Source organism: Melanerpes formicivorus, unplaced genomic scaffold (assembly GCF_026170545.1).
Source record: "Melanerpes formicivorus ecotype bairdi unplaced genomic scaffold, bMelFor1.0.p_v2 SCAF_26, whole genome shotgun sequence".
NCBI lineage: Eukaryota > Metazoa > Chordata > Aves > Piciformes > Picidae > Melanerpes > Melanerpes formicivorus.
Window position 1 is genome coordinate 11,332,694 of NW_027142378.1, and position 10,299 is coordinate 11,342,992.

Sequence of the window (10,299 nt, forward strand, 5' to 3'; positions counted from 1 at the left end):
CCTCCCAAACTAAACCTGTGAAGCTTTTTAATGCATTACTAGTCATATATTCAATCACAACCAACCCAAGAAACACTTCAGGCTTGGGGCAGAGTGGCTGGAAAGCTGCCCAGCAGAAAAGGATCTAGGGATGCTAGCTGAACGTGGGCCAGTGTGTGCAAAGGTGGCCAAGGAGGCCAACAGCTTCCTGGCCTGCATCAGGCATAGCGTGGTCAGCAGGGAAGTGATTGTCCCCTGTATTCAGCACTGGTGAGGCCACACCTTGCACAGTGGGTTCAGTTTTGGGGCCCTCACTACAAGAAAGGCATTGAGGGGCTGGAGCAGGTCCAGAGAATGGCAACAAAGCTGGTGATGGGTCTGGAGAACAGGGCTGGTCGAGAGCAGCAGAGGGAACTGGGATTGTTTAGTCTGGAGAAAAGGAAGCTGAGGGGAGACTTTGCTGCTCTCTACAACTCCCTAAAAGGAGGCTGTACCAGGGGAGGCTTAGGTTGGAGACTAGAAGAAACTTCACTGAAAGGGTTCTCAAACACTGGCATAAGCCTCCCAAGGAGATAGCTGAATCCCCATACCTAGGAGGGGGTTTATTTTTTTTAGAGGCATAGATGTTGTGCTGTGGGAGATGGTTTAGCACCAGGCTCGACAGATTTAGAGACTGGTTGGACTGGATGATCTTAAAGGCATTTTCCAAACCAAATGATTCTAAGATTCTGTATGCAGGACAACACATGGCAACATAGAGGTGGCTCTCACTTCCTGTTTTAAGATCCCCCTTTTGTAACTTTGCCAGCCTGACAGTCATTTGTACCAAAATGTTTCACCATGATACACACCTTGGGAATGACTTACTAAAGTTTGTCAGTCTGATTTGTGTCAGCTGTAAAAATGCTGCTAGACAATTGAGAACTTACCTGAAGAGCTCTAAAATGTATTTGCAGCAGAGGTGCAGTCAGTAATCTCTTTATTGAGCCTATAGAATCTCTCCATATTTGACTATCCCTATGAAGAGATTCAGCATTTTCTTTCATAGTGTTATGGTGCTCAGGACCTCTTTTTCTGTAATCATGCTTCTCAGGTGCTTTGATTTGTGCACTGGTGGTGGAAGACAGATGGCTGTTCCTTCTCCTGTAAATGCTGTTCTGGGTAGCATCCACAGAGCAGGGAGGAGGAAGTCATCTGACTCCACTGAAGGGAGAAAAGCCAGGCCAGAAGAAAGGGACAAAGGGTCTGGTGAGACTGGGGACTCCAAGGAATGTTTGGGTTAGGGGCAAATGAGGAAGTTGTGGATGAGGCTAGAAACCACACATTTATCAGGTGTGATTTACAGTTTAGTACTGAAGAGGAGTCAGAACCAACAGCAGCAGGCAGTGAGGGAAAGCAGAAATATGACCATGAAGAAAACCATGCAAGGCTTTCATTCCCACATGGAAGTAAAGCTGCATGCAGATATTTGCTGCCACTAAGTTAAAGCAAGCAACCTAATTTTACAACAGCAGTTACTGAAGTGGAAAGCAATGGAGTTCACATTTTGATAAGGTAGTCTTAGACTTTATTTAGAGTCTAAGTCAGAGACTGTTCATTTTAGTGCAAAGATAGCTTGCCAGCTTGAGGCAAGCTGTCAGGCTGTTAATTCTTGCTCATCTGCTAATTTAGGAGACTCTAAAAGCAATTTTTATAGTAGGCTAAGTTCTTATTCACCCAAAGGCTAACATACAGAACTTCCTGCCTAAGGAAATGCTGTACTCCAGAGAGAAGGCTCTCTTGTTAAGCAGCATTTCTAACAGTACTGGAAAAAACTAGTAACTAATGTTAGAAATCTCACTGATACAGTGAGCCTGAACAACACTTACAGGCACAAACGTGTGTGTGTATTTGAAGGTATCTGGCCAATACAGTTGAAGAAGATGCTGAAGAATCAAAGTATGAGATTTTCCCATGGGCTTTGGGAAAAGCCTGGAGAAAGCTCTTCCCTGACTTCTTAAAGCTAAGAGATGAGCTGTGGAGTAGAATTGACTACAGGGCTATTGTGAGCAGACGCTGCTGTGAAGAGGTAGGGAGGGGTTCAGTATTGTACATGCTCAAACAACAATTAGTACCAGTAACAATCTAGCTCTGTACAAGGAACTCCTTTTCTAAGGATGATGATAACTTCCTCTTTATTGAATATGTTATATTGCACTGCTGTTAAAAGTGAAGCTTTTGATTGACCAGTGTCTTTCTGCTTTCTGCAAGTGCTTTACATTTCACTTCATTCATTTCAGAAATAATGTTGTGTTTGCTTTACAAAGTCTATGTTTGTGCCCAAGTAAAACCTTCAGATTAAAATGCCAGCACCTCAGGTGAGACTTTAATCCCTTCAAAAGCAATACCTTCATCTGACCTTCTAAGGTAAGAGTGTTTCACAGCATTAAAAAGCCAGGCAACTCAAAAGAACACACTTGTAACATTCTCTGTTGTTAATGAGGTGTTATGGAAGGGGGAAAAAGACATTCCTCACTTCTCAGGTGGAATGTAGCTTTCTGGAAAAGCCTTAACCTGTTCTAAGAAACCAGTATTTACTACAGCTGGTGGAAGAGAATCTCATTTACTCTAGAACCTCATTTCTGGGGATGGGATTGGGTGCTTACAGAAAAAATACAAGGAAGGAGGCAGGTGTAGAATGCTTTTCCCAGCTTCCAAGGGTCCCTAGTTCAGTGACACTGGGACTCAGAAGCCCCATCTAGATGCTGTTTAGTACTTAATAAAAGACACCATCTTCAGCCCAAGTAGAAAGCATCAGTTGGTATTTGCTGATGATTCACATGAATATGCAAGGCTGCAAGCTGTTTCCCCACCTGATGTGTAACTGGCTGACTTATTCCTAAGGAAGTGAACTTTCTAGTGGGACAGAAGCAGGTAGACAGCAGACAATACCCATTTCAGCTATGTACTCATTCTCTGCCTTGCACAACTGGGGTCCCTTGTTGAGAGCTGTGCACTTCCCTGTTCTTGTTACGCTCCCATAGGTGATGGCCATTGCTCCAACACATTACGTGTGGCAGCGCCAACGCTCTGCGCGTCACAGCGGAGCTGTCAGAAGCTACCACAGCGCTGAGGCGCAGCTGCCCCGAGGCCCTAGCGCCACCCCTGCAGCCTGCCGGCTGTGCGGGAAGAAGGGAAGATTTGTACGGCTAGGGTTGTCGTCATCATCTTCCTCATCTGCTGCCACTCTGGAGATGATGGACTTGCACTCATGCCAGAATCTGACTGATGCACCCCCAGCTGAAAAAGTGCTTGCTGACTCCTCTGTTTGTCGTGCCCCAGGTATGGTTTGATACTGCAGGTAACCTGCAGTTACTTCAGACAGCTGAGGCCACCTTCACTCCTCAGGCTACTGTAGGGACTGCTGCTTTCTTCTCAGGAGGGCAAGACCTGATCTCTCTGTGTAAGCAGACCCCTTATGACAGATGCAGTTACCCTGACAGAACGATGCTTTCACTGCTGTAGTTTCATTTTCACACCTTGTCTTTGACTTCCTGGAAGCACCAACATTTTTGTTTGGGGTCCACTCCAATTACTTTCATTCACTAAAGCAGACTTTGGGTTGCCTGCCAGCCTGTTTAGGCATTTATTACTATTCTTGCATTACAGAACAAGTTGAAAATCCTATTTTAAATACTTAGAATTGGCTAGAAGAGTAAAAATACTGGGGTGTGTCACATGACTGAAAAGAGTGTGTGCTACCCAAGTTACTGTGCTTATGTTGAGAGCACTGCTTTTAGACAGGGCAGGCTACTCAGCTGCTGCCAGCAGTTTGACTTTTAAACCTGGGGTACAAGCAGAAGAGTTTATTGTGGATAGAATCCTTGCACATTAGTTTGCTCCATATAGCATCCTGAGCCTTTGTATGAGAAGCCTCCACCACTTACAGCAGTTGTGGGGCAAACACTGTATTACTGAGCAGAACACACTTGAGATGTGAACTTCTGGGGGAGCTGAATGAGGCCTCAGTTCTGCAAAGACACTTGGCCATGGCAGAGTTCTTAGTGTACTTAATGCAGGGTAAGAGTTAGTTATAGCTCTGATGTTTATTTGCATATATTCTCACCCACTTACAGGATTGCATTAGTGCTTTTGACAGCCTCAGGGCAGCTCTGATTTCTCAAGGGATCCCTCAAATGTGAAATTAAAATGTTACTTCCTTGAGCTACAGAACCAATCAGGTGTCTCCAACAACTTAATGTATTCAACATCACCCTGTGCTTATGCAGAGACTGGCACAAGAGCCTAGAAGCCTTAGTTTTGCCTCTGTTTTTACACTGGAGATCTGCCTTGTCATATCTGACCAAACTCAGGAAAAGATGTTTGAGTGTTTGAGAATTCTTTATCTATAGTAAAGCTCAAATGACAGGAAACTTTTAACAGCTGGTCTTGTGGAAGTAAGCACAGCTTTACCAAGAGAATGGATTTGGTGACTTTGAGTTGCTCTTTAGGGTTGTGCTCTTAAGAACATTGTTCTTACAGAAACTGGTAGCCAGTGAGGTCAGAAGCTGCTGCAGCAGCACTTCAAGTGGTAGACTTTGATCTATTATTTTCTTAACAATGTTTTTGCTCTTTATTTCTGGCAGACTGTCAGAGCCCTTCCAGAAAAAGGACACCAGGTAACAGCTTGAAACAAGACAAATCCATGGACTGGTTTATAAGCAATGAAGAATGAAAGATGCTGGGTAAGAGAAACATACTGTGCTTTGCAGAACAATCCATGTCATACCTGATCATTCTGCTCAAACTTTCCCCTTCATACAGCAGATGGGATTTCAGATGTTACATACAGTAAGAATCACAGCAGTGACACAACTTGCAAAGCTTAGCAGCTACTTTGTCAGCCTTTATTCTGATACAGAACTGAAGTTAGCAGCTAACATCTCAGCAGCATCAGGGACGCAGTGGTTGAATCTTTCTCAGCTTGGTAAGGAATGCTGATTAAAAACAAAACAAGTTGCTACTTCAGTATGTCAGTATGCCATGGTTGGTTTATTATTAAGTTGTATCATTTCATGATAGAGGAACATGTGCAAGAACATGTGAAATGCTAGTGCCAGGAAAAAGAAAGTTTGTAAAATAAGACTGAAGATTAAAAGGACCCCCAAACATTTTCCAAGTGTCTCACCTGAATGGCTTTCCTGCCAACAAGATGGTCTGGCAACATAAGGCACTGAGCAGTATGACTCAGGATCCTCAGGAAGCGACCCTGTGAGAAGTAAATGCAGCTTTGAATTCCTTCCAACGAGTTTAAAGCATAGATGCAGACCAGAGCTGCCAATGTGCATGGATTGCCTTTTCCTATTGGTTTTGCCTCTGTTGAAATGCTTTGTTGTCCCCTGTCAGGATGCTCAAACCTCTCTGCTGTACTATGGGTTTGGCAAATCTGTACTAGCAGGAGGCATTTTGGGGGGGAGTGCCAGAACAGCAAGATTACAAAAGAGCACACTGGTAATGTTTCTTCTGTGAAATTCTCTAGCCCATCAGGGTCCTCTAAAGCAGCTACAGGACAAATACAGAGGGCTGAATGTTATGTTAAAAAAAGGCAATTAAAATCTGTAAAGAGTAGTGGAAGGGCAGCCTTGCCATGTTGTATTTCTGTAAATAGATGTGTGAGGAGCAGTTGAAGGGCAGCCATTCTGAGTTTGCAGACTGCAAGTTGTTTTCTGTTCAGTACCTACTTTTAATAAGACACTGAAAGTTAAAGTACCATTAATATATCCTTTTTCAATGTGGCAAGGTATAAGCTGTCTAAAAGCTTGTTCTTCCCAACAATCTCAGCTGGCCTAAGGAAAAATTACTGCCTCTTCCCACAAACCTTGCCCTCACTATATCCTTGGATTACCACATTGCAGCGGCAGGGTACCTCAGCAGCAGTAACTCTTACCATTGTATTCACTTTCTTTAGCAATTACTTGATCCTGGATGTCCATTTCCTCATATTCCTTTGGAGGTGGCTCTTCAGTATTTTGAGTTTCCACCATTTGGCCTGGTTTGGAATTCTTGATTTTAGCAGGGACTACCAACCAGTTTCTGTGAGTTACCTCAATGACTGTTTCACACATGAAAGGGAGCCTGTAGGTCCGTATTCTGTCTAAAAGGTCAATAACCTGCGTGATACTATTGAAGAGATGCAAAGGATAGAGTAACAGTTCAACCATCAAATCACACATTGTTAGCCTCACTTGTACTGCCTCTGTCACAGCCTTTCTCTTGGGTTTTACAGCAGCCCTGCATTTTAGCATGAAGTAGCTAGCAACCTGACTACTCAATTGGAAAACAGTGCAGGTAGTTTGAGAGTGTCATTAAGTGAAAACTTCCACTGACCATAATGGCACTGTGCCCAAAGTAAAGGCCAAAGGATTCAGCCAAGTGTAATTTAGACTGACCATAGCTCCCTAAAATAAGAAAAGAATGAAAAAAGCACACAGGAAAAATAAATGTTAAACATGTAATGAATTCTGTCTGTATGTTTTAAAAGACACTTGGTTTTGTAGCAAGGGTAGGTGATGCCTGAGTGCCTAAGTGCCAGGAGGAAGTACTTACTTTGCTAAGTACACAGCGCACACACCACCCGGTTTCAGACTCGGGTGTACCACAGACAGAGCTGTCTGAGGGCTAAGCATATCCAGAACTATCTGCAAGAGAAGGAGAGCTATGTTTTACCAGTAAGTAGTAACATATAGCTTTAAGTACTTGGGCGGGGAAAAAGGCATTTGTCTATAGAAAATGATTACATACAACAGGAGTATGTAATCACAAGCTTTGTTACTGCCTCTCAAAACCTGAGGCCCACACAAAACCCCTTCTGTTTCTTGTTACTTCTGTTAAGTGGAAGTTCAGATAGTGTTTCACCAATGCAGGAGTCCTGTTCTAACATTAAACCTCTTGCTAATTACATTCCACAATGTTGACATGAGTAAGTACTTGCAGGAAACTGCACTTGCTAGCACATTTGGGTATCTAGTCTTCGACTGTTAACCCAGTCTGTGTTCAAGTGCACCTTGAGCATGAAAAGCTGCACTGCAGGCTCAACATCTAACTTGCTGTTTGCTCCAGGATTTAGAGCACTTCTCTTTGGCAAGTTATCCATCTTCTGCTAGTCAAACTATAAAATAGGCACTATCTGAGCCTTCTTGGAGGGTTGTTACTTGTGAAGTTTAAAACAAAGGACTCTTATGCTATGTGGTTTCTTTGCTCAAACTGTTTAAGGCAATTGTTTAAAGTGTTGATGTAAGCAGTTTGTTTTACATGGAATGGTTAACATCCATCTGTTTTCCCTTTACAACACCTGGGCAGGAGGGCAAGCAAAAGCACTCCTTACCCTAACCCAGGCCTTAGTTACCTTGTGTGCTCTATAGAGCTGGTGGCAAAGTATTTGCATATGAATATTTTTAATAAGCTTATGTATTCTCTCAATGTTTGCAATCTGTTCCTTGGTCTGATACAGAAACATCCCTCTCCCCACAACACAATAAGCTTGGGCAGCAGGGAGCAATTTTTTTCTGTACTATAAAGCATACTGCTTTCATTTAACTGCAACCAAACCCTTGGAAAGAGTTGATAGCAGACAAATAAAGCCCAATCTTTCTTTCACTAATGATCTGATTGGTTTTTCTCAGACTACAGTAGTCCTAAGAGGTGGTGTCCTGGTCCATGGCAGGCAGGTTGGATCTCTGATGTCCCTTCCAAGCCAAACTATTCTGTGATCCTACTCTATGGAACCCAGTTATGTGTGTGAGCATCAGAGGTTTTAATTTCTTTAGGAAGATAAATGTTGAAGGGGAGGATTTTTTTTAGACTTACTGCATCAAGTGTTAGAGATTTCATATCTGCAGCAGCTGTTGAAATGTCTTTGAGGATGAAATCCACGTTATCTGGCCACTCTTCCACGTGTCCTCTTTCCCACGCAGCACGCCAGTACCTGTAGTTCTTCTTGGCTAAGTTGTGATGATCCTCTCTGATTTCATAGCTTATAACACGTCCCTTGGGCCCAACTGAAAGCAAACAAAAGATACCAGCCTTACTGCTCTTACCCCCTGTAATAAATGCATTTAGGAAGAAGGGAGCATGGTAAGTAAAAGAACACCTCAGCAATAATGCACCTTTAGAGCTCAGCTTGACTTTGGGGAATGATCACAGGGGAAGCAATGAATTACAGTTGATGTTTTTTTTTCTTCACATTTAAAAAAAAGAGGGGAAAAAACCCAAACCCCACCACCACTATGGAGATGAACTACTGGCTTAGTTCTTTCATGTACTGAAATCCCCAGGTGAAGTAAAGCAGTTAGTGTAGTGCAAACTGTTCCTCAGCTGCCCTCCCAGTGTAACTCCTGCAGCAAGTGCCAACCTGACCATCTGTGGCCCCCTCACGCTGTGATTTTCCTGATATAGCCCAGGAAGCCTCAACTGTTCCCTACTCCCAAGTGCTGTAAAGCTGCCAGGCAGGGACTGCTGCTGCTGGCAGTAGGATTTGAAACTGCATCTTTCCAACTCTTTCCTTACAAGCTCAATCTGTAAAGGTTTGCTGGTTTCCATACAGGGTTCTCTCTTCATCTGTTCCTCTGAGGGTTAGGGAGAGGCTAGGAAATCCCTCAGGACTAGGGTTAGTGCTGAGGCTTCACAGAAGCTAGGTGTTTCTCAGACCACTGCTGCTACCCTCAGGTACTCGGTAACTAATGGTGGGGTGCCCACAAATACTAACTTTAAACATAAGCCTTCAGGATATGCAACTCATGCCTTTCTGGTTTATCAGTTCAAGGTGATCTCTGATCCTGTCTTTGCCCTCCCAAGTCTTTTAACACGGCAGAGAAGGGCAGTACCTTGCAATAGCAGAAATACATAAACCCCTCAGTAACTTGAAAACCAAACTGGAGTGGTGCTTTACTCTTAAGGTGAGTGCAAAAGCAGTGTGGAGATTTTGATTCATTGTGTTTCTTTTCCTTGAAGAAGCTGTTCTGTCAGGTGCACATAAGTTAAATTACTCTGCAATGTGGGCCACTAGCAGGATGCCTATGGATGAGATGAAGTTGAAGGCTGAGGTTTCACCCTCACTCACATTTCTTAGTACAAAGGCTTTCTTCCTTCCAGAGCACTGAGACCTAGATGAAACCACGCTTGCTGTAACATCAAAAAACAACCAAACAAAGCTTGCATCCACATGAGCATTTTCACTGCCATTCATGGGGTCCAGGAACACAAGGAAAAGGAAACTGAGGAAGGTTTGAGACTGGGGGTGAAGTTGAGTATGGTTAAGCAAAGGCCAACAATAATCGTGGCTGAAAGTCTGCTTTTTATGAGAGCAGTGGTAACCCTCTGCACCTTAGTCCTCCAAATGCAGTCAGAGGGGTTTGCAGTCCCTGTGGTAGCTCTGGCACAGATGTCATTTCCCTTTAAGTCAATAAACTCTTTATGAACGTCTGAGCTGCAGCTAAACTCTTAGGAGCTGCCAGTAAACACTTGGTCAAAAGAACAGCAAGGAGCTAAGCAAATCGCAAGGGTTCTGTTTGGTAAAGCCAGACTCTCACCTGCTCGTGACAGGAACAAGCTCATAGCACCTGATCCGCTACCGGTTTCCAGAACGGTGTCCCCTGGGTGGATGTCTGTCATGGTGATGATGGCACTTATGTCCTGCGGGTGACAAAGGCACAGCGCGGTGTTAGGCTCAGGGCTGCGGGTGCGGATGGGGTAGTGGCGCGGGGCTGAGCCGCCGCTACCTTGGGATAGGCGATGGTGGGGCCCCGCGGCATCAGCAGCACGTACTCCTCCAGCGAGGGTCGGCGCAGCAGCAGCTGCGTGCCGGAGGAAGTGCGCAGCAGCTGCCCGGGCAGCCGCCCGATGATGTGGCGGTGCGGCAGGATGCCGCTGGAGCCGCTCAGCGCCGAGCCCGCCTCCAGCCGGCACAGCATCTTCAGCGCCGTGTTGTGCTTCCTGCGCAGCTCTGCCAGCGCCAGCTCCCCGGCGCGGAACGGGCCGGGACCCGCCGCCGCCACAGGAGGCAGCTGACCGGCGGCAGCCGCCACCGTCTCCTCCTCCCGCGGGGGATCCCGAGAGGCCGCCGCGCACCGTTCCAGCTCCGCCGCTCGCTCCGGGGGCAGCAGCCGCCTCACGCGCTCCAGCGGCGACAGCGACGTCTCCCACGCGCGCTGCCGCGGCCTGCCGCCCCGCGCCGCGCCGGGGCCGGGGCCGGAGCAGAGGCCGGCGGCGGCCGCCCGCCGCAGCGCGCGCCAGGCCCTCATGAGCGGAGAGGCGGCGCGAGACAGCGCGAGACGCTGAGCGGCC

General features: G+C 45.7%; 2 protein-coding genes across 3 annotated transcripts in view; one reads left to right on the forward strand and one right to left on the reverse strand.

Moving 5' to 3' along the window:
- Nucleotides 1–4,867, forward strand: part of SPDYA (speedy/RINGO cell cycle regulator family member A) — a 19,929-nt gene extending 15,062 nt beyond the window's left edge. The window contains exons 7-10 of one of the 2 annotated variants that reach the window (XM_068153682.1): nucleotides 1,876–2,047; nucleotides 3,003–3,300; nucleotides 4,605–4,703; nucleotides 4,783–4,867. In XM_068153682.1, the coding sequence (XP_068009783.1) occupies nucleotides 1,876–2,047; nucleotides 3,003–3,300; nucleotides 4,605–4,693 (559 nt within the window). In that variant the 3' untranslated portion in view covers nucleotides 4,694–4,703; nucleotides 4,783–4,867. Of the gene's footprint in view, nucleotides 1–1,875; nucleotides 2,048–3,002; nucleotides 3,301–4,604; nucleotides 4,704–4,782 lie in introns of those variants that run through there. The other variant, XM_068153681.1, reaches the window with a different exon arrangement.
- Nucleotides 4,671–10,256, reverse strand: TRMT61B (tRNA methyltransferase 61B). Its single transcript, XM_068153680.1, has 7 exons — nucleotides 9,735–10,256; nucleotides 9,546–9,648; nucleotides 7,825–8,015; nucleotides 6,565–6,656; nucleotides 5,906–6,138; nucleotides 5,147–5,227; nucleotides 4,671–4,955 (listed from the first exon to the last, which is right to left on the reverse strand). The coding sequence occupies exons 1-7, from the start codon at nucleotides 10,254–10,256 to the stop codon at nucleotides 4,912–4,914; spliced, it is 1,266 nt and encodes a 421-aa protein (XP_068009781.1). The 3' UTR covers nucleotides 4,671–4,911.
- Nucleotides 10,257–10,299: the final 43 nt, after the last annotated feature.

Bases quoted from the DNA above. Each gene is read 5' to 3' on its own strand.
- TRMT61B (XM_068153680.1), bottom strand. From the start codon at position 10,256: ATGAGGGCCTGGCGCGCGCTGCGGCGGGCGGCCGCCGCCGGCCTCTGC. The intron at 6,657-7,824 runs GTAAGTCTAAAA...CTTCTCTTGCAG, and splicing joins AATCTCTAACACTTGATGCA to ATAGTTCTGGATATGCTTAG. The intron at 6,139-6,564 runs GTAAGTACTTCC...TCTCTTCAATAG, and splicing joins TGCGCTGTGTACTTAGCAAA to TATCACGCAGGTTATTGACC.